Below are 24,019 nucleotides of genomic sequence, written 5' to 3' on the forward strand. Positions count from 1 at the left end.
GATAACATGAAATGTAATCTTGTTTCTAATTTTTTATGCTTCAGATAGGTGAGCTGTCTTCAAAAACAGTACAACACATGCCAAACAAACTCTCCGGGTAAAAGAGTTACCTTTTTATAAAGTAAGTGCTAAGAACTACAAAGCAATGTTTTAAGCAAATTAATTTGGAAAAAAGGAGGGCCTTAATGGGTAAACTTACTGCTAATGTCACAATTCCAAAAAACAGATAGAGACTTATAAAACAATATAGTGAATATAAAGAAAGCAGCAGTGGCAAAAGTATGAGATCTCATTGCACAATCACATCCTGGCTTGATAATGACAAAAGACATAATGTTGTTATTTAATAAAATTAGTAACAGCTAGAGTCAGGATTTGGCTACTTGGGGAAGAACAACCAGAGCATGACCTGAACCACTGAAAAGTTTCATCTTGTTGCTACAGACAAAGCCTGAAACAGTTGTTACAACAAACTAGCACCATATAAAAAGTTCCTTCAAAGAGCTTCCACCTTTGTGAATATAACACCTCTCTGTTTTAGACATGCTCACCATCTGCGTACTCGGCCCTCCCAGTGACTGCAGCTCATAGAGAGGTTGGCCATCTGGGTTTACCAGGTGGAACTCCTCTGCCGAGAGAGGCTGCAGCTGGGACAGCTGCACAGGCACAGCTGAGGACGGAGAACTGCCCGAGACGCGTACTGTGATTGGCAAGGCTGCAGGAGAGTCACTCTGTCCAAACGACCTTTCCCTGGAATCCATGCAGGTTAGATGCTTTCACAGAGGAAAAACAGTAGAATTTAATCCTTAGTTGTAGTTTCTGCTTAAAAAAAAATTTAAGTTTAAAAACTGGCATGCTACATTTTATTCACAGAGGGAGTTCTTTTCCTTCTGATCAAGAAGCTACTAGCTAAGACTAGCAGTTCTGTTTTTGTTTTCCATTTCCATGTTGAAAATATGAATACATTTCTGCTTCCTGACTAGACAGTCTCTACTAAGAGGAAAGAAAACCCCTTGTGTCTACGATCTGTTCCCCAAAATAGCTCACCACTTTGAAAAAACTTGAGTCCACCCACCCAGGAACTTAAGGTTAAAAGAAGATACCAAAACCAAAAACAAAACCCTAAAACATCCAACAACTCAATTTCACAATGAAAGAAATCCTACATATTCTTCTACCCAGCTTTCACATACATGCGTTTAGGTATGAAGACAAAAATCTCTGTAAGGTAACAAATGCATTCCTAACTCTTTACTGCAGAAGAAACACAAGCAGCACAAAACAACAAATTCAAATACAAGAATTTATATATTGCAAGACCAAGAATCAGATTTTATTAATATCTCTTAAAAATATGTACTCAGAGCTCATTCTCATCAAGCTTGTGGAACTGGATTGTTACAGCACTTTCCATTTTTATTTAGTTTACATGCTTAAACGCAAACATCTGTCCTTTTCAAACTCAGACATTGCAAAATAGTAAACATTTTAAAATAATGAAAAATAGGTAGCCCTTGTGCAGGATATCATATCAGGCTGTCACTTGGCCAGTGCAAGGAGGAATGCAATTTGTTACATCTCTTGCAGCAAACATATAACTGTCTCTGATGTTACTGCAACAAAAAATTTGCAAACAACCTACCCAAAAAGTGAAGAAAGCATTTCTAAATTCTGTATTAACATCAGAATTGGCCCAGATAACATCCTCAGAATTTCTGAAGTTTCAGCAGGGAGGATTTATATCTGACTGTTATAAACTACACAAGAACAGCAGCAATGAATGCCTGGCACTGGTTGCTTTAAAGACATTGTGTAATACAGAGGCCATGAGCACACTACTAAAACAAACACCACCTGAATGATATTTTATGTTAGCAGTAGTTAGCAGAAGAACATTTATACATGGAAATATTTCTGACTAAGATACCTGGCAACATTAGATATAAAATACTAAACACTCCCCTCCCTTGGTACCTAGACAGGTGTCCTTTATCCTTGGCTTCCTATTTTCCCACATACAATCACAAAGCAATTTGACCTGATTTTCAAGTGTTCTGAACCTCTTTTATTCCCAGGCATATCATCAAGCACTCTTTTAATAAAGGATTTTCTTAACACAATACAAACACGTATTTCTTCAGCACTACAAAAGAATCTACTAAATATCATTATTAGAAGGCTGTCTAGTTACACACAACATCTAGATATTCATCAGTTCAAAAATGACGCAAGAAGCCAAGGTAAGGAACTGCTGTACTTTGTAAAAGGACACGCTGTATTCGTATCAAGAGAAAAATACACATATTGACAAAACATCATACTGTAAATTCATCAGAGGATGGAAAGAAGGCATCCACAATGACAAGACATTCAGATCTCACCTTAAAAATCCGATCATCTCTTTTTGACTCCCCTGTACTACTACAGTTGATTACCAACAAGTCATTGCATCTTTCCATAGTGACATCATGATCAACTCCATTTTCTTCCATTACAAGAGGACCTGGAAGAGTGACAAAACTTTATTTCAGCCTCCCATGTAAATGTGCTTTAGACTCAACCAAGATGTTGCTGTACTTTTTTGGTCTTACTAATTTAGCCTTACAAGTTCCAAACCCATTGCAAGCTAATGGCAGAGCTCTCAAGATAAAATCCTTGCCTCCTCATTATTTTATATATTTCTCACTGCAGAAAAATTTCAAAGGATTGCTCCAGGAGCACAGTTTAGCTCCTCATACAAGAAAAATCTGCTTTTCCAAGAAATCACAGACTTTGACTTGTTGTCTTTGTGCACACAGATACAAAACATACATACATGCCCTCATGCTCTTCATCTAAATATGTCGACGAGCACTCATCTAACAACTGCACACATCTAGAGAATACTTGATATTTAAAGCCAGCTCTGCTTTATAAAAATATTACTCATCTACTTCTACAGTAAACACACAGGACTTGTGTTATCCCTCTCTGCCATGCAGCCATCTTGAAGTAAAGTACAGTTGTTTTAAAGCAGTATGAAACAATGTCTAAATGAAAAAGAATTACTATTGTTAGTTTGCAGCAATAAATTTTAGGCAGGAAAAATGCCATATATTCAAAACAAAACTTGGCATGAACCATGTGACAAAGAACAAAAAGCTAGAACTTCCAGGAATTTGGACATTTACCTCACATCCCAAAGAAAAGTATTTCAAAAAGCTCAGCTGCCCATTCTAAACCTCCAAGCAAGCAGAGAATATTAGGCAGAGAACTGCCACATCCACAGGATAAGGTTTCACCTAGACAGTAAACCCTTTAAAGCAGCAACCAAATCAAACCCAAACATGTGTAAACAATGAGACAAAATGTCAATTAATTTAACTTGTCCTCTACATTACTAGAGCGCATATATATTCTAGAGTACACAATGCCAAACCAAATAGAAGAAATCTTAATTTGTGCAATTCTGGAGTGTGTGTGGGGGAAGCATTCAGTATTTTTTCATTCAGGATTTATTTTAAAGACAGGCAGCATTATGTTAGTGCATGACTCCTACCAGCTTTATCTTCTTCACTACACCACATGGTACATTCCTTGAGATAGACCTTCTTGGTTGTGACATTTCAACCATTTACTACTTTAGTAAGGAGAACATACAAGGCTAGTGAATCATTTGAAAAGAACTGTACAACCCACGAAGCACAAATTTGTTTTGCAAAGACATAGTGGACCACAGGCAAAGTAAATCCACATCTCTTTGTCTTTTGAAGCTTAATAAAGCATCCTGCTGATACGAACAACATTCCAAAGTTAAGCTGCTCATATGCTCAATATGCTAAATGCTTTAATCTAAAGCAGATTTAGTTTTCCACTCAATTTTCAAATGATAACACTCCAAACCCAGTTCCAAATGAAGTTACCTCATGTTTACTGAATATTTGGTAGCTTTGGATTTGACAAAAATGATGAGAAATTTCAGTTTAAACATTTGAAGGATGTAAAGATGTTTACAGCAAGTGAAAAAGCATAGAAAACTAGATTTTACTATTAATCATTTTTCCCCAGTTAAAAGATGTGAAGTAAGAAGATACATCAGTTTTGCCGAAGCAATACATTTAGCTCTTTTAGATAGACTGAAGATGTTCCTTCCACAGATATTGATGGCATATAGTCTGAGTGCATTAAAAACCTAGTCTGAGTGCATTAGAAACCTACCATGGACCACAAGGATAGCTGCACTGGGATGGACCAATGGTCCATGAAGACAGATATCCAGTATCCAACACTGGCTAATAATAATCTGCAGGGAAAAATGATAACAGTAGGGCAAATATATAATGATATTTACCCAGCTTCCAGTTATAAACAGCCCAGGAATTTCTTGAGCCTGAAGTAGTATCTTTCTGTTTAAAAAGCCCTTGGTACATTTTTCTTCTGTGAGTTTGTCTAACCACTGTTTTAATCTAGTAGACTATTGGCAGGCACATCAGCCTGGGCAGTAATAAACTTCATAGTTTAACCACACAGGTTGCATTATCCTAAGTTCTGTGCAACTCCAAACAAAAAAAGAAAATAGCTCTTGTTCTAAAATAATATATTTTTACTGATACTTAGAAGTATAAACATATTTAATAAATTTCTTAGTCATATAAATAATGCCAGCAAATTCCCAAAATAACAGTTAAATCCTGTGTATATGTATACACGGGCATAGCTGGTCATGGATGAGTAAATAATATACAAGTACCTCTTCCTGTCATAAGCACACACCACAAAAATTTCAAATGTAACACCACTGCATCATACATTTAATAACAGGTTGAAGAAGTGTCACAGCTCAGTGTTAGTGTAAAACTGGGTCAAAAGCTCTGTTCCTCTGTGCATACATCAGACAGAAGCAACTCTATGCCTCAAGTTTAGACTTAGGACAGCTCCACCCAAACCACTCTAGCCTATGTTCTGCTCTCCATGAATTCCACCACTACAAGGCTGTTTCCAACCCAATAGTTAGCTTATTCTAACACTGTAAGACTGGTTCCTTCTCCCTGCTTCCCATTTGGGAAGCACTTTGTTCAGAATAAAAGGATCACTCATATCTATGGCTGTTGCTATCCTTGGGTCCATTCTACAGAGAGAGTAAGCAGCCAGGGGAACCACTAGCACAGGAAAAAGCATTGACCATCACTAGTGTTTTAAGCGCAGTCTTACAGACAGGATTTTCAAGAAAGCATATGTTATGTACTGCAGTCTAGCCTACAGCATTACCATCAGCAGTTCAAGTCCAAAGACAAATATTCTGAGAGTTTAAGATCATTTAGCAAAAAACAAAAGGCAGGAAGACCTCAACCCATTTAGCCTTCAAGAGCTCCCATGACAATACACCCATCAAAACTAGTGACACCCATTGCATATGCTATGCTCTCACTAATGTGGACTGTCATCCACAAGCATAGCTTGCATAACATCAAATATTCTCAAGAGGAATAGGATTTCAATGCACAGAGGTGAATCTTTCATATAAAAGAACTATCAATATCATCTGTAATCCAGAAGCCCGTACACTGATCTTTATATATAAACATTTTTAAGACAGTAACAGAAAAGTAAAAATATCATTATTTTAAAAAACTATTATTGGCTAGTTATACCCCCCCACCACCACCACCTAAGGTGGAGTACTAGATTTCTGTATTTTCTTCCCTCTCATTTCTTATTTCATGATCACACCTATACCTAGAAATTACAAGCACTGGTCCCTAAAAATACATACATTCTAGACTAACATCATTTTAAGGTCTCATATTAACTCTTGCTTCTGCCTTCCCTCAGTTTGGAGGCCTCTATGTGAAGGCAACATGTGGCCAGATCCCAAATGGAAGCACTGCTTTTCAGAATCCCAGAGCTAATTATTTTAGTACTGAGTCAAAAGTGCAAGATTTTAGTCACAAGAAGAAAGCTAAACCGTAAAAAATAGATGAGTTCATTGTGATAATGAGTACATTCTGCCTAGGAATACTTTGTCTGGGGAAAAACAAATAAAAAAAAAAAGAAGGAATTCTCTTACATTGTTCAAGTCTAACTCTTCAATAAATATCCATGTTATTTAAAAATCAAAGCTTGAGTGTGCAAGTTCATGTTTCTAGTACTTCTGATAGGGATATGCCCCATTCTCATTTTGGTTTTATTTATAATTCATGACAGGAAAAGCACACAGTCAAAAGCCTCACCAGCAATCTGCTCCAGGTTTCCCATAAAATAATTCAAAGTTGTTATAAAAAGATCTAAGATAACTACAAAGCTTAACACAAGTAAACACCCTCTCTGAAAAAGTGGTCTCTGATGACGTTTCTCTGACAAGCATTATAAAGGGCATGAATTATAGTAAAATATAATGGGAAGAAAAATAGGGCACGGTGATCCCCTCAAGTGAATGAGTTACAATTGTAGCTTTATATTAACTTGTACCAGGTTTGAGATGTAGCTCATCTCCATCATGGAAGAACAAGTGGTACTGTTAAGTATACACAGAAGGTCTCACAACCAACGTACAAACCACAGTAATAACTGATGAGGCATTACAAAAAAATCTGGGAGCTACTACTTAAAATGCTTCTCAAGTAAATAAGTTACTTTTGTGTATCTAACACAAGTAATAAGAAAACACACTCGTATCAATTACAACATTATTAATGCTGACAAAAAACACAGATCTTTTAAATACACTTGACGAAAGACATAGAAAACATGATTGATCTTGGAGTCTCATAAAAACATAAAGACACAAAACTTGTCTGCTCCAGCAAGTCACCCCAACTTGAATCATCACACAGTGAAAACTCAGCTATTCCCAGAGAGGCCACAAGTAACTGTCAAAAAGGCAGGAAAGGGGAGGAGGGGGGAAAAAAAAAAAAAAGTCAAACACACCAAGTGCTCACACAAGCATCCTTCTCCAAAACAAAAAATTCACTTATAGCTTCTTTTAAAATTCACTGTGTGTTTGGGCTTATTATTTTTAAAAGGAAGTTTACTGTTTATGTGTGACTTTATATGCAAACACAAGCCAAACCGTATAAAGATGCTATCAGCAGCAACAATCATCCCCCTTAGCCCTCCTGAGCTCCAGACTCTGGCAGTGTGGTAGTTCCACAAGGAAAACCTCTCACCACTGTGGTCAAGGGGGGAAAGCCGGTACCAGACACTGCCTTACACCGGCTGTTCCTGGCCAGGGCTGGGCATACGGCAGGACCGGCCCTCCCTCAGGTGAGAGGGGCCACCAAGCCCACGGGTCCAGCAGCGCAAGGACTGATGGAGAGCCGGGAAGCATCCTCACACCCCCAGCCCTTGGGGAAGCAGCGGGCTCCACTTCCAGAGAGCCTCCCAGCCCGGGGCAAACGAAGAGGGAATTTACTCCCTACCCTCCACTGGGGTAAACGGGGGAGAACCTCAGCCCCTACCCCTCATGCTCTGCTCCCTCACTGGGCCAAACCGAGGGGGAACTTCATGCCCTGCCCCTCGATGAGGCGGGCAGGGGGACACCTCACCGCCGACCTCCACTCGCTCTCTGGGGCGGCCGCGGCCGCCTGCCTTCTTCCCTTCAGCGGGACAGTCGGGCGGAGGTGGGGGGCGGGGCGCGAGCCGCCCGCGAGCAACGGCTCGCGCGCGCGACTGTTACCCAGTCCCCGCGCAACGGCTCGCGCGCGCGACCGCCCCGGCCGCAGCCCCAGCCGCGCGGGGGGACGGGGACGTGACGCCGCCATCCCGCGGGGAGCAGGAAAGCCTCCAGAACGAGCGTACTCAACCTGGCCTCGGCTCCCGCAGGCTGCCCCGCCGGGCCCGCCCCTCGGCGCACGCGCCGGCAGCGCCGCAGCTCGGGCAACCGCCGCCGCCCGCCCTGCAGCTGTGCAGCGCGCGCAGAGGGCGCCGGGACGGCAGCGGCGGCACCTCCCGCGAGCCGTAGTCCGCGCGCCGCGCAAGGCACGCCGGGGGTTGTGGTCTCCGCGTCCCGCAGCGGCGCCGCGCGCCTGCGCGCTTGGGACAGACGCGACGAGCCGCTGCCCGAGCGCCCGAGCGGCGGCAGCATGGCGCAGCTCCCGGCGCGGTTCCGCACCGAGAGCCAGAGGTGAGGCGCGGGCGGCGGGCGGCCGGGCCGGGCCGGGCCGGGCGGTAACGGCGCTGTGTGCCCGCAGGTACGCCGTCGAGGATGTGCCCTTCTCGGTGCCCGCGGCCTCCGAGGTCGCCGACCTCAGCAACCTCATCAACAAGCTGCTGGCGGCCCGCGACGGTAGGTGTTTGTCGCTTCGGCTCGCGGCGGCGGCCCCCGCCCGGCCGCGCAACGGGGCCGCCGCGTACGCAGCGGCGGCTGAGCGCGGCCTTCCCCGTGTGTTGCAGCGGAGCACAAGCATGTGGAATTCGACTTCCTCGTCAACGGCCAGTTCCTGCGGGTGCCGCTGGTCGCGCACATGGAAATGGAAAACATCCCCACGGTGAGCCGCGCTCGCTTCACCTCCGCCTTCCCGGGGGCGGGACACGCTTTGGACAGTTTGCACTGAGTCACTCGTAGCCCAGCTAGGAAAACTTCCAGCTTCTGCAAGTTTTTTTGCTCAGTTTTTCTTCTTTTTCTGGCGTACCCAGGAACCTTCCCTCTATTTTGCTATGTTTAATCCCTTTGTGGACTGCAGGTGTCCTTCCTAATGGTTAGAGAGCCTGGGACTGAGCAGTGCAAGGAACGTCCTTATCCAATCTGTTGTCATTACATAATTCAGAAGTGACACTCGTCCAGTTCAGTTCATTATTAACATATTTTTGCTTCCTGCTCTCTAATTACATTGGAGGGGGGAAGAGGGAAGGTTAGCATTACCTCTAGAAATGCAGTGAAGTATTTTAAATCCTAGTCTTACAATGATAGATATAGAAGAAGAGGAACCTGAAAAATAAAAAGATTTACTTTTGCTTCCAACTTGTTATTAATAGTAGTTTGATAAGACTATGGAAAGCAATATAATTCAGGGACTTTTTTCTAAAGACCGTGGTTCCACTAGCACGGGTGGCAAAGGACTTGGACAGCCAAGATCTTTGCCCAATAAACTTGTATATTTGTATCACACTACAGCTAATTATTACTATTTTTGATTAAAGAATAAAACCACACTAAATAAGCATTTTGTCTGTGAGCTCAGGAAGAAGTGGTGGAAATAGAGTATGTGGAGAAATACATGGCGCCTCAGCCAGAGGAATGCATCTTCCACGACGACTGGATCAGCTCTGTTCAAGCCACTGAAGAATGGTACCACACTTAGTAGTTCTAAGTTTTGCCTTGCTTAATCCTATTGTAAGCAGAGGACTCTGGTGTCAAAGGGAGTAGTGGTCTTTCTCTTTAATAATCTTTACTTTTTCACCTTTTTCTGGTTTTGTTCTGATTTGACCTGGCAAGTCAGTCAGCTACTTGCTTTGGAAGGTAGCTCAGTTTTAACACCTCTTTTCTGTGCTGACAGTGACTTTAACACAAGTGGAAAATAACTAAGGTCACAGAAGATGATATATTTTTAATACAAATGCGTAATACCAATGCTGCTCTCTCTAAGGACAGCAATGATTTCTTTCTTTCCAATTTTTTTTAAGCATAAACCCTTTTTACTTCAAATGTGACATTCACATAGCAACAAATATATCTGCAGAACCTTTGTGCAGAGCTTTTTTTAAAAACCCAATATTTATACTTGCCATTTTCTGCTGTATTTTCAAATTTGTTGTCCACTCAGGTAGGCAACGTTTCTACACTATGTAATGGTTTGAAAATGCTTTGAGATCCTCTAGTACTGTACTGTGAACAATGAATTATCTTTCATTCTAAATGACATGTGAGATCTTAAATTATATATCAGTCTTACCTACCAACATACATAGTATTCTTACTTCATTGCTTTTCTTTTCATCCCATACTCCTAGCCTTGCAGTTGTAGACCTTCATGAAGCTTAGCTCTGTAACAAAAAGTTCATTTACTTTCCAGAACTCACATTTTTACACAAAGTAGTTCAGTAGTTCATTTCAGCTAACTAGTTACTATGCTAACATATTTCTAAGTTTCTGATAGACAAGTTTTTTCATAAAACATTATTTGTTTTAAAGACAAGAATGTTTCAACTTCTGTACCTTGTAGGATATTAACTGGCTCCTATGACCAGACTGCTCGAATCTGGTCTTTGGAAGGAAAATCCATTATGACAATAGCTGGGCATACAGAAGTAGTGAAGGACGTGGCATGGGTAAAACAAGGTCAGTATATCTTATTATGGGACTAATAATAGTTTGATTTATTGGGAGAGAAACATCAATATTCCTCAACCAAAGAATATTCAGTAATCTAGGTGTTACAATTATTTTAGCCTGTCAGTGATGTTAGAAATAATAGTGTCTAAAAAAAAATCCATTGACAGTAATGAACTGTTTAACGTGCACATTGCCTATAATCAGTCTTCATTAGTAGGTATTTTTATACATATTTACATTCATTGTACTTGCAGGGTAATGTGATGTAAACTGAGATGTATATGGGATTCTATCTATCTCTTATTTCTTCTTTGACTGGAATAATTACTATAAAAGGCTTTGGAAAGTTGAGCTGAGTGTGAGCATGACTTCTTTCTTCCTCAGACAGTTTATCATGCCTGTTACTCAGTGCTTCTATGGACCAAACTATCCTGCTGTGGGAGTGGAATGTGGAGAGAAACAAAGTGAAAGCCCTCCACTGCTGCAGGGGACACGCTGGGAGCGTAGACTCCATAGCAGTTGATTGCACAAGAACTAGAGTGAGTGACTCACAGAGAGAAATCTTTGTCTTTCGGGATATTAACAGCCTGTATCTCAAAAATCATCTTTTGGTCATCATATTGCTATGACTGATACACTGAAATTTCCAGTCTTGTTATAAATGGTGGTTATTAAGGATTACTAGTGTTACGTCAACACAAGGTCATCTTTTCAATGAGATGCACTTAACCTCCAATATTGCAAAAAGCTGAGTGTGACTTAGATAGCACGAGACATTGTACTGCTGCTTTTGACTTCTGTGAGTAAAGTTGGATGTTTAAGTAAATATTGCAGATAGCATAAATTTGAGTGTGGGTTGTAATGAACTGTTTTCAAATCAGACCTAAATTCCCACACTAGTTTTGGATGTGAAAAATTTTTACAAAGTGATATTCAGAAAAAGCAGGTGGCAGAAGAGTTTCTTTCCTTTTATCCAGGAATTCAACAGTAAGAGCATTCAGTACTGCAGGTGGAGTCACCCTTCTCTGCTTGACTCAGTATCAGACAGGTTAAAATAAAACCTTTTGGTGCTGAAGGAAATAAAGAGGTCTTTTGTAGGCATTTTTCCTGCAAGGAAAGGAAAAAAATTTTGATCTATACCAAAAACTTTGTTTTCAGGATTACAGCGCTGTTCTTCATGTATTATAAAGTATTGGCTAATTTTTTCAAGCAGCATGTGAATTTAGTATGGCTTACAAGGTCTTTCTGGATCAGCTTTTAACAAAATGTTTCTGTTCATACAGTTCTGCAGTGGATCTTGGGATAAGATGTTAAAGATCTGGTCTGCAGGTAAGATAAGCATAAGCTGGGATTCTTGGCTTTGTAGAACTTCAAAATGGTGCTTATGACAAACAATTATGGATATCTGAATATTTTTGTCTTTAAGGAGAATTTGAATATGTAATAATATCAAAGGCAAGCTACCACAATTTTTTGCAGTAGCTTTGCAAGACTATATATCACTGTCTTAAGTTACTGGGGGTTTTTTGCGAACACTTAATTTTCAGGTATGGTTGACAATTGCCTGCTGCTATTTACTTTATTCAGAACACTCAGTAGTTTGTATCTGTTTCATATATTTTTAATAGGTTAATATAAGTGTGCAGGTTTGAATATGGACTCTTTATAAATCAGAAATTTGTGGGTTATTTTCCTGTTCTATTACTGGCACCATGATATAGAAGACAACAAGATGGCCAGATCTTTTCTAGAAATATAAACTAATCCCATTTGATCTGAATGTCTTCTTTCGCTATGACAAGTTATGCTCTTTCAGTGTGGGGGTATATATGTGGGTACTGTAGCTAAAAGAAAGATTGTGTTTACCACACAACATGATTCTTCTGTTGGGATTTTCCCTGAGGAAGGATGGTTTTAAAAATACAACAGGGACTTCCGAGTTCAGTTACTTGTTCTATTTTAAAACTGTATGACCTGGATAAGATCACTTAATTTGTGTTCGTTTTCCTCACACACAAAATGGAGATAATACTGATATCATTAGAGGCGTATGGTTAAATTAAATCATGAATCATAAACAAGTTAGATACTGTGATAACATGAGTTTCTGCATAATTTCTTATACGAAAATGCATTTCGAAAGTCTCTAAATTGAGTTTGACTGTCTTCTGTCATAGTACCTACAGATGAAGAGGATGAAATGGAAGAGGCAGCTAACAGACCACGGAAAAAGCAGAAAACTGAACAGTTGGGACTCACAAGGGTAAGATGAGGTCCAAGTTTGCCCACAATTTAATTTTAAAATTGTGGCCATGTAAAATAATTTATCTTTGTTAAAAGTGACTACATGGAAACTTATGGTGATGTGTCTGAGGCTGATCAGGCACACATTTATGTGTTGAAACAATAGCTTTGTCTATGATACTCAGTCTAGTCTCTTCTCACCCTTAAATTGTAGACACCCCTCACAACCCTCTCTGGCCACACAGAAGCCATCTCTTCTGTGCTGTGGTCAGATACTGAAGAAATTTGCAGTGCATCGTGGGACCACACCATTAAACTGTGGGATGCTGAGACAGGAGGTCTCAAATCAACTTTGGTGAGATCACTATACACAGTTTAAAGTATTTTGTCAGTAGGTGCAACTACAGTCCAGGTTAAAGAAAAAAATTGTACAAAACCAAAGACTGGAGCTCCTTTCTTAGAGTTATTCCTTTCTTTTTTTTGACAGACAGGAAACAAAGTGTTTAATTCTGTCTCCTACTCACCACTGTGTCGACGCTTAGCATCTGGGAGCACTGACAGACATATTAGACTATGGGATCCTCGCAGCAGAGGTGAGCTAAAACATGCATATGCACAAAGGTGTTTCTTCAGAATCAGAACTTCTTGTTGGAAGACATCTCAGACTGTTTTCTGGTGCCTCTACTTGAAACAAGCCATTTGGGAGCCTTTATGTAATACAAAGATTACTTCTATTTTCCATCATCTGATGCAGGACTTCTTCAATTTCTTACCTAACAATTTAGAAAATTAACTCAGCTTTAAGTTTTCCATACTTCTTTTAAACTTATGAAAAGTTGTGAAGTTACAGGCCTAAAACTTTGCTTGCTTGTTTTGTTTCGTTTTTTTGGCGAGAGTCAGTCCCTCTGCCTGGATGCTACACCTAAGTTTAAATTGGGGGGACCATCATTAAAGTGTAATAGTAGCCAATTTGTTCTGATGTAATGCTGCCATGTCTGACAGGGTGGCTAATCACTTATGACTGAGCCTACCAGATTTATTTCATAGACATTTTTACTTGTTCAGCTTCTATAAATATGATTCAGGGTTTAACTATTATCTTTAGGGGAAAAACTTCACTATTGTATTGTTAATACTACAAGCCTTTTTTTTCCCCCAAAAAAATGTTCGTAAAGAGAGTTTAGTGATGAGAAAATAAGTTTTGATTTGTTTGGGGTTTTTTTAATTCTTTTTTACCAGAACTTGTATGGCAATGTTTGCTTTCTTCAAAGTTCACTTTGTTTTTTGAAATTAGAATTACAGAATAATGGGGAGGAAACTCTTACCTTGAACACCTAGGTGTGGCTCTGACTGCTTTTTCTCACTGGATTTTGTACGCATCTTAAAAGGATCTGTTTCAATTCACATCTGCTGAGTGGCTTTTTTCTTCTTCTGTCCAGATGGCTCCTTGGTTCTCTTGTCTCTGACTTCTCACACAGGCTGGGTGACATCTGTGAAGTGGTCACCCACCCATGAGCATCAGCTGATTTCAGGTTCTCTGGACAACATTGTGAAGCTTTGGGACACCAGGAGGTAAAACAAACATGCATTCTTTGCTATTTAAAGGCACGTGAGCTTATAGAGTCAGTTAACCTAGTGAAATGGGAAAAACGGCCTGAAAAGTGAACAGAGGAAGAACTGAGAAAGAACAGCCTCAGTGTCTGTGGAAATCCTCTAGCATTTAGGAGTCAAGCACATAAGGAAAGGGAGAAAAATACTTGTGTCCTACCAGAGGACCAATGGCTTAACATCTATGGGAGCTGTATGATGGGTTGGACAAGACTTATCTAGCATTAATAATAGCAATGATAACATTGCTACTGGGATTAAGAACAGCAGAGGCTCTGCTCAACATTCCTCTATTTTAACAAACAAAACACATTCTATTTCTAAAGAACGAGCTTAATAGTGTGAAGTTTTACTTGCTCCCCTTTTCAGACCTTTCATAACAAATCTCCAAGGAAAAAATTAGATTGCATTTGTAAGACTTAAATGGTTTGTCTGGAAAATACACAGTCAAGCAGTATCCAAACAGAAGGAGAAAACTGTATAAGTTGTTCCTAAAAAAACCAAACTCCTCAAACTTCAATCTCATTAAAGTTGTTTGCAAGCAGTTGAAAAATATTGCTGCTTTTCCTTTTGGGGATGTAGGAGAGGTTAAAACTGGTGTGATCAGCTCTGGAGAAAGCAATGAAAATACAACAGATGGTGGATATCTGTCCTTTGTGAAAGTATTTGTAACTGCTAGACCACATCTGTTTGATAACATCCTGCCCATATTTCTTCCTGGGACCAATTTTGCATACAGTAACTGCTCACATAACTTCAGATGTGTGACAGTAAATGTCTTTGTTTTACCAGTTGCAAAGCTCCTCTGTACGACTTGGCTGCTCATGAAGACAAGGTTTTGTGTGTGGACTGGACAGAAGCAGGGGTAAGAACCTCAGGAGCAAGATACTGAATTTACCTGCACAGTGGTTAGGAAGAGGGCTACAAGCAGTTAGGGACCATTTTTCCTTTACGCTTAAAGGTGGAAGAGAGCAGGAAGTTTTAAATGTGCTTTGATTGATACTGGGCAAAAGAGAAAGAGTTACTGTCTTACACATTGCGGCACTTCCCCCTACTATCATGCAAGGAAGGAGGATGGGGGTTTAAGCTCCATAGCATTAAGTGGACATTACACCAATACCCCAAACAGGGACAGATGTGAGAACAACAGAATACCTTACTGAGAAAAATACATATTCCAAGGTACTGTTTGCTCCTATGGGGATCAAAGAGGCAGCATGAACAGACAGCTGGGGCATGGCAGTACATGTTGAAGGGGGAACTGTACGGTAACCTGTTCTGCTACTGTAGTTCTGCTGCTGTAGTGAAAAACACAAATGCGTAGAAGGGGAGAAACAATTTTGTTCATGTTCAGGTTCTCAGTTTAGCTCCTGTTTTCAGGAAATGAGAAAAGGCAGAAAAAGCTTTAGAATTTTTCCCACAAAACTTTGCTTTTTCTACTTTCAGGAGGAGGGTAAGAGACGAGTACTTCTGCTCTTTGATTCTGGGTTTTGGTCATGTGTTCAAAGTTCATTATTCATTACTTCTCTTGTTTAGCTCTTCAAAGTAAAGAAAATTGGACTCCTCAACCCTTGTTTGGGTATTTTGCTTAGTTTTGATACTAATCATGGTTTGTTTTTCCTCTCATTAGTTGCTACTGAGTGGCGGTGCAGACAACAAACTCTACTGCTACAAATACCCAGCCATAGCCTCTGATGTTGGAGCATGAAGGTCAACAGCCAGAAGATTTGTAAAAGATACTTTGCAGCAGTCCCTCTCTGTTGGCATCCCTGCGCAACTTACATCTGAAGACAACAGTTTTCTGTAGCTCAGAGAGCAGCTGTTTCTATTTTTTTTGTATTGGTAACCTATATCCATATTTATAATGGAGGAAGGGCACCAAGCAGCTTTAAACGAGATTAGTGTGAAACAAAAATCAAACTGTTCCTTTTCGATGAGCAAACATGGCATTGAATTAACATCTTTTCTCTTGTAAGAAGATGGTACAAAACTTACTGCCATGTATTAAGAGTCAACTGTTCCTGATATTTGCAGAAAAATTACTCACTAGACTAAATTATTTTTTAAGTTTACCCATTTTTCCTTGAAATAAAGCTTTTATCTATAGTTCATTGTTTTAGTGCCTCACTTCAGATAGAAGTTAGACTTCTGCAACTCTCATTTCAGTATGGCTGTTGCCAGTTCTTTAGATTGGGTCCTTAATTGACAAGGTCAATCCTGTTGTTGGGGATGAAGACTTTTGTTTGCAGTGCAAATGGTATGATTTACTTGTAAAGGAACTTGACAGACTTACTGGGAAATGGAAAATTCCATTTTTTATTGCTCAGAAGTTAGGGCTTTACATATGTACTTTATAAAAATATCCCTGACTTGTTCCGCAGTACATACTATATTGCAGTGGCAGTACAACTAATGTGATACCTTACTGCTAAAAAAACATGCCATATAGCTTTACAAAATGAGATGTTCAGTCCCTTTGAAAACTGCAACCATTAGTGAGAATGCTACAAATTGTTATAGTTCATTGGAGCCTTATGTCACTTGGACTATCAGCTTAGTTTAGAAACATTAATATTATTTAGACTTAAGAAATCCCAGCTGGCATTAATTGCTTCAATTTCAAACACTGAATCCATTAAATGTACTACACTTGTCACCTGTAGTAAATACCAGAGTCTAGCTACAAAGGCAGGGTTCAGGAGATTGCAGCTGAGAAGCAGGAGGATTTTACACCGTCTTCTCATCTTGGGTTCTCTTATTCAGAACAGTACTGCATCAGACACAGAATAAAGAACTAATTAAACGATATTAACATTATAAAGAGATACTAGCATAACTGTAACATTCCTTTCAAATGCATCTCTCTATTCAGTGTCCCAGAACCTACAAGAATACCTTTTAGATTTGGCTACTTGACAGTTCTTAGGATTCTCTGTTATCTTAATTTTAAAATATTTTAATGAAAATACTTGTTTGCCTCCAAACACGCAGTTCTCTCCTTTAAAATAACAATGTGAATGGCCAGCATGAGTTGATTTTAAAATTTTGAAATTTGAGTCAAAAACAAAATGATTTTTCCAGAACCAAGGTGCTGACAGTGATTCAACCCACTTTTTTTTTTTTTTTTAAGCATTTCTAAATATTTCTAGTGCCCCGGTAGCATTATATGGAACAGTAAAGAATTGTTTTAAATACTAACAGCTAGTTTTCCTTAAACATCAAAGGGATATTATAACCTAAGGGACTAAATACAATCAACTGCTGCAATCTTTACCCATTTTTGTGTCAATAAGGACATGGATTGAAGTTGAAAATGACACATTAGCCACTCCCTTACATTTTGCATTTAGTATTAGAAAATGTTATCTGTCAGAATTCTAGACAGGTCTAATCATCTGTTTGACAATTTCTTTTTGAAGTTGGCACCCCAAAATAGAAATTCTTAAAATGGTTATTTTTTAGGTCATTGAACCCAATTAATAGATTCATATAAGCACAAGACATTGTGTAGGAGGACCGACAGGAGTGAAACTGTTCTGGTTTGAGAATACTGCATGGAAACTACAAGTTCTGGAGTTTGTATTCAGTCTGCAGGGACAAAACTATATAGCTTGCTATTTTTGGCCAATCTCTGACCAAACTTATGATTCTTAAAATATTTTCAAACTTTTTTGGGGGGCAAGGGGCGGAGGAAACACCTTCTTTGTTTTTGAAAGGCTTTGCAATTAATTGTTCTTTTTTTGCTGTACCCTAATACCTGGTTTAAGCTATTAACTTCTGCTAGCACGCATACACTACTCTAAATACAGTTCAAACAGTATTACACGTTAAGGCACATGTTAGAAGTGTTAATTTAAGACAAGGGCTCACCTACTTGGTCCTTGGTCACTCTTGCATTTTCTGTTCATATGTTTGCTTTTTCCCCAGATGTCTCTTTCAGCGTTCTTTTATTTTGAGACTTTCATCTCTGCTTCTGCATGATTGCCATCCTTTCCTACAGCCAGCCTTGGCAGAGTGTTGGCTTTTCTGTCTTGTTGGCATTTTGTTTGTTTTTTTCTTTAAAGTTCTCAGCCTTCTCTCAACTAGAACATTGAATTAAAAACATGGGAAGGGGGAAGGAAACTGTAACTGTTCTAGTGAAAGTGACACAATAAAACCTAAATCCAAATGTGTGTATGATGCAGTTCACCATGGTACCATTCACAGAATCAGCAGCTTTTCCATAAACCATGCAGACCCTCCACCACAAAGGAGCACACCAGCTCCACCCACAGCACTGTGCACAGCAGTCTCAACCTGCAGGCAGCTCATGGCTTTCAGCCCCTCAAACTGCATGTTCCACTTCTGATACTTCCTCCCCAGCCAAATGCTTTACTACTGGTCATTACCTCTCCAGATCAGCTTTGCTCGCTGCACCACTTTCCTGCGGTCTTCTCCTCCAAACCCTCTGGCCCAAGACCATCTCCCACACCTGACCCTTCCCTCTGTGACTGGTCCCAGACCCGCTCAGTACCAGCCTCCCCTGCGTACCCACTTTCTGGGCAACCCACCTATTTCCAACCTCAGACTTGCTGTTACCTGTCACACGTCACCTGTCCTTCGGTGCTAGGCACATTCTTCTGGTAGCACTCATGCACACGAGGAGATATGGAAGGGCACAGCCTCATAACTGTTTGGGAAAAAGCCATAGAGGCTCAGAAAAGCAGTAGTCACATATGTTTATTACCGGTAGAGAAGGGGATAACTCTCCCTACGGTGGATGGATTACAGAGATGGAACATGCTGGGCCTTCCCTAATCTGTTTCACCGAAAAGTGGGACTGCTCACTTCAAAGCACTGTAGTGGCAACTTCAGCAGGGCCAACTTGCTTTGTGCTGAGGCAGAAAAGGGGCATTAGCTTGGTCTGTTTTTGTAGCTGTCAGCATGGAGGCTGCAAAACACTTCAGATCAGTTACTTCAAACATGGCAGCTGTTTCCAAAATGATCCTGTAACCCATAAGTCACAAGTATCCTAAACCTTCCAGACAGATCCCCTGGAAAACATCCAAGGAACTAAGATGCAATTTCCTCCACTTGCAAGCATGCCATCTGTGCACCACTCACAGCTGTGCCTTCCCAAGAGACCCTTGGAGCATGAATTCCATCTTTCTAGAAGGAATTTCACAGGACTGCTTCTAGATCGTAGTATTGCTATGTTTGAGATGAATGTCATAATACGAAGTGTTACAACTGCGAGCTGACGTTCTTGATAAAGACACAAGTATTATCCTCACACGCTGCATGGATGACAGGGCTTACAACCCTTTCATTATCTACAATTAAATTTATGCTGGGTCAATTATTTTTACATGAAAGAGAGAGGATTTAGCACAATAAAAAGAAGAAAAGAAAAAGAAAGAGTATCATTTCAAGCTCTGCAGTTTTCTCCATGCAGGCAAGCTAGTTCCTGTAATATTATCTCCATTTAATATATCAAGAAATAGAGGAAGCTTAGAAAAGTACATAGTCTCTTGAAGCCACTGCATCCCCAGAACCATGTTCTAGATTTAAATCTGTCTCTGCCCTCTGTGTTCCTCATGGCAGGCATTGCGAAAGAGAAGCTAAAAGCAATGGTGTAATGACAGCACATCTGCAGTGAATTATTTATTATATAAATACCTGTGTATTTATTTATTACATAAATACCGAGGCTTCTAGGGTAAAGTCAAACTGAGTTCTGGAGAGATTTTAGAATAAAAATTGGCAAACTCTGTAGCGTAATACATCACATAAAAAACGTACATAAAATGTACATAAAAAAGATCCAATAAAATTGAAATATGTGTTTACAGAATTACTTACAGCAAAACACAGATACTAGTAAACTCACTAAATGCATATTCAACACCTTACTTTTTTGGAAAGCCCTAAGGACATAAATAATATTCATTAAAAATGTACACCATTATTACATAACACTTGATAAATTATACATGAGTCTTAGAATTCAGTCTGTTCAGTTCTCAAAAGCTCAGATCAGTTACCCAGATCTAGACCCAGCTGCTTATTAGAAGAAATAGCAGCCAGTATCAATTTCTGTTTTATGCATTTTATTAACTGAGATGGTTAAACCAAACTTTAACTAGCATTACTACTAAATTAGTGTAAAACAGTAATTATATCAAAATCAAGTTACAAGTTAATTTCAATTAATTATTGGTGTTAAATAAAAAAAAGTCAACAAACTCAAAGAAGTCAGCTACCCATTTGTTTTTAACTTGCATCTAAATAATTCTACCAATATGTATCAAAATCTGTTACTGATCTGTTAAATACTGTAACACTAAAGTTGCATTATACGATATCCAGTATCTAAACCAGAACGGCAAAGCTTCCTCTTAAAGTCCATACACGGACACCTCTGTCTTACAAATAATATTTTAAGGATAAATAGGACATAAATGCCACTGTTACTTACAAGAAATAAGTATTTCAAAGCTTTTAAACAGACAACACACTTGAAAAAAACTGAGATGTAAACTTAGTATACCATTTTTAGTGCTTTTTCCCCCTTAAATTCAGTAACATGCAAAACATTCATATATATATATATATACACATACATAATCACCAATAGATAGAACTGTATGAAGAGGAGCTGTGTGATGGTTTGTTTGTTCTTTTTGAACTCGGTGCTTCTCACCTGCATGCCTCATCGTGGGGGGGGGGGGGGAGGGCGGTACAGCCCTGGCTGGCCAAAGGCTGAAACAATTTGTTTATGGATACAGCAACTTCCCTGTCTCAGCCTTATTTCAGCATGCCTGAATATAAATCTTCCCCCCTGTGCCTAGCTGACCCCAGCCGTGTGTTTTTTTGGCATACCCACAAATCTTTTAATAATGAATTTAATTTACCCCGTAGTATAGTATCTTCCTTCAAAATATTGATTTGGACAAAGCTGGCACAAGGTCTATTACCAAGTTATGCAACTTAGACCAATAAAGTTGAATTAGATCTTTGTTTGTGAACATCACCCTGAACGGTTTACAATCTTCTGTCCACAGAGAGTACCTTTTTGGTATTATTCTTCCCTTCCCTCCTCTCTCCCAATACAAAAGTCCTGACATAAAATTATCTTTGAAGTAATTGGTCCTGAAATATTAGAAAGATAATCTCATCATTTCATGTGGGAAAAATCAATAACAAATTTCTACAAAAGTAATGGAAAAAATTTACAATGAAGAGAGTTACTTTATAATTTAATCATTGGAAGAACAAAAATAAAATTCAGCTCTAGAGTTACATTTAATTAGCACCAGTCTCTCCCTCTGCTAAACTAAAAAAGAGTTTATTTTTCATTTTTTGCAAATAAGCTAGTTAAGGTCATCATTTCTATTCTGAAACTGAGCTGTAAGTCAAACAGCTTATTTTCTAAAGTCATCCTTAACAGAACAAAACTAGTATATAGCCCACTAACATTAAACCCATTTTATAATGTAAAATTAAATTTTGCATACCTGTACAAAGTATTCTCCACAGAGTTTGAAGTGAACTCCAAACTTAGTTGTTATACTGAAGTCTGACACCATTTTTATAAAGCTCTGTGGTGATTTTAAGTGTACTTCCTTGACAGATGCTTAAAACTTTGCTGAATTATGCTAATGACAAGGAGACTTCTTGCAAGTTACTGAAATTCTTCATTCATTTTCATTTATTGTTTCTTTTTCTTCTTTTCTATTTGCATCTTATCCTTTTATTTAGTATGAAATAGTTTACCACTAAATTTCCCAAATATATATATATTTTTAGATATTCAGAGATCATGACAATACTGTGCTACTGTATTTATTAAGAAGCAGTGAAAAGTCACCTTAAAAATATAAGATGTATTAAATAAGTTTCTACTCGCACACTGTTTGGAGATAATTATTCTAGTGTTTTGATTTTTTTTTAAATTTGTTTAGTTTAAAATAGAATGGCTGTTCTCAACCAAAAATCATTTTCCAGCTTTTCAAATAGCTGCTTCCCCACCTGCTGCCACATTTGATAGCAGACCTACACAGCAAACACTATCAGGTTTGCTTGACATGGTCTGGAGTTAGTATGCAATAACAAAATATTTGTATGTACGCAGTTACAGTTTCTTTTTTAAGCCTGTGGAAGCCTAGCTTCCTTCCTTCTAGGTCCATGTCACCTCTCTCTCTCTCTCCATTCCTGTATAAATTACACAGCAGAGAGGCAGACTTTTTTAACATTGTTTTCTGCTGTTTATGGTGGTGAAGTTTTTCCTTAATGAAAATAAACTTATACCAAGTTTAAATGAGTTTTGTGTAGGCTGATAAATTTCCAGTACAAACTCAACACACTTCACTAGATTTCAGTACATCTAATATTAGGAGGTAGATTTAATCATATATGCTTAAAACGATTTCCACAATTTAAACATAAAAATATTTCAAAGAGGGCTTGGAAGGAGAAACTTATAAAGAAAAAAGGAACACATTTCTAATGGAAACTCCAGAGATATAAGGTTTTCTTCTGCATTTTCAGTGAAATTTTTGCAGTAGAAAGCACTAGATAGGCATACACAGAGATTCCCCAAAGTAAAAATACACACTTTTCTTATGCTGTTAAGTTGATCAAAGTCTCATTAATTATCAGCTTCTTTCTTAAACATACTATTTTTCTCCTCTTTATATTTCACTGTGTAACAGGAAGAAAGTCTAAGAAACTTGATACAGATGATCAGAAAAAGACTTCAGGGAAGTTTGAACACTAGTATGCAAACAACTGGAAAAAGGTCAGCAAGAATGGATAAAGCGGTAACATATGAAGCATGTAACATCATAATGCTGTATTTTGAACTTTAAAAAAAAACTTTGAAAGGAAGATATCTAGACAGAGTGGAAAGTGCAAGTGCTGGGAAGCTAGATATTATTAAAATCAAGGAGCACTGGCATAACAATCAATGCAGCTGAATGGAAAATTTTACCTTTTAAAGTGACTTGCTGGATCTGTTAATTTGGAGACTGAGTCTGTCCTAAACAATTCTTCAACAAGCAGCATCACATTCATAGCATTTCTGATCATGTGAGAAAGGAAAGATACAATGACAAATATTCTTCTTGACTAGTATTTTGAGTAAATGAATTTATTTGGTAGAATTTGAGAAAGGAAAACAGAATCATTAAGTAATGTACCTATGGAAGCAATACATTAGCTGAGGTATTTTCTGATATAAGAACCCTGACTCTCAAGTGGATACAGTATGTAGGGGTTGCTGCATAGGAACGTACTGGAAAGTAATGAAATAAATTTCATTTGTCCTATTAAACAGAACAGAATGAAAAGCATTTAGCATTTCACTAGTACTATAAGACAAACAAATATTTTAAACAATTTTATTTGCTGAATTATTTTCCATATTCAGCAAGTTATATTGCTAGCTGAATATTTAGCTAATATATTGAAGATCTGTCTTTCCCCTCCGTCCTCCTCATTCTTTGGTTTGACTGTCAAAGGCATGTTACAATAATTGTCCGATTTTTCTTTTGACTTTCCAGAAAATAAATCAAAGGAAAATATTACAAGTAGCATTAACCTGGAAAACAACTGCAATAAGGCTTCCATCCAAACTAACAAAGCTAGCAGATGGCTATCACAAATGAGAGGCAAACAAGGCTAGAACCATATTGGAGTTTTTCCCCATACATACACAGATTAATACATGAACTTTTCATGAGTGTAAAATACAGGAAGCCATTTTCTTGAAAATGTAAGACATACTTGATAACTGTCTTATGTGTAGACATTATAAAAAAAAAATTTTTAAATGGAATTGAGCATATCTAAATCCCAGCATCTCGTAGAATTAAACCATGGTAGCATAATAGCCGGGTACAAGCACATGTCAGATGTAACACAGAGCTGTATTACCAA

General features: G+C 38.8%; 2 protein-coding genes across 3 annotated transcripts in view; one reads left to right on the top strand and one right to left on the bottom strand.

Annotated features, from left to right (window-relative positions):
* The window catches only part of CARF (calcium responsive transcription factor), a 32,628-nt gene extending 24,774 nt beyond the window's left edge, over nucleotides 1–7,854 (bottom strand). Inside the window, exons 1-3 of the mRNA XM_067298828.1 lie at nucleotides 7,782–7,854; nucleotides 2,382–2,503; nucleotides 552–773 (exon numbers count right to left, since the gene is read on the bottom strand). Of these exons, the coding sequence (XP_067154929.1) occupies nucleotides 552–773; nucleotides 2,382–2,492 (333 nt within the window). The 5' untranslated portion in view covers nucleotides 2,493–2,503; nucleotides 7,782–7,854. The remainder of the gene's footprint in view (nucleotides 1–551; nucleotides 774–2,381; nucleotides 2,504–7,781) is intronic.
* A 178-nt stretch (nucleotides 7,855–8,032) lies between these two features.
* Nucleotides 8,033–16,207, top strand: WDR12 (WD repeat domain 12). 2 transcript variants are annotated; one of them, XM_067298834.1, is made up of 13 exons: nucleotides 8,033–8,101; nucleotides 8,169–8,263; nucleotides 8,371–8,465; nucleotides 9,159–9,265; nucleotides 10,140–10,255; nucleotides 10,634–10,788; nucleotides 11,533–11,578; nucleotides 12,427–12,512; nucleotides 12,708–12,848; nucleotides 12,981–13,086; nucleotides 13,933–14,065; nucleotides 14,894–14,966; nucleotides 15,732–16,207. In XM_067298834.1, exons 1-13 carry the CDS (start codon nucleotides 8,061–8,063, stop codon nucleotides 15,807–15,809), a joined length of 1,272 nt encoding a protein of 423 aa, XP_067154935.1. In that variant the 5' UTR covers nucleotides 8,033–8,060; the 3' UTR covers nucleotides 15,810–16,207. The 2 variants fall into 2 exon arrangements, with proteins under 2 accessions (XP_067154935.1, XP_067154936.1); XM_067298835.1 differs by lacking the exon at nucleotides 9,159–9,265.
* Nucleotides 16,208–24,019: the final 7,812 nt, after the last annotated feature.

The sequence above is a fragment of the Apteryx mantelli genome, chromosome 6 (genome assembly GCF_036417845.1).
Source record: "Apteryx mantelli isolate bAptMan1 chromosome 6, bAptMan1.hap1, whole genome shotgun sequence".
Taxonomy (NCBI): domain Eukaryota; kingdom Metazoa; phylum Chordata; class Aves; order Apterygiformes; family Apterygidae; genus Apteryx; species Apteryx mantelli.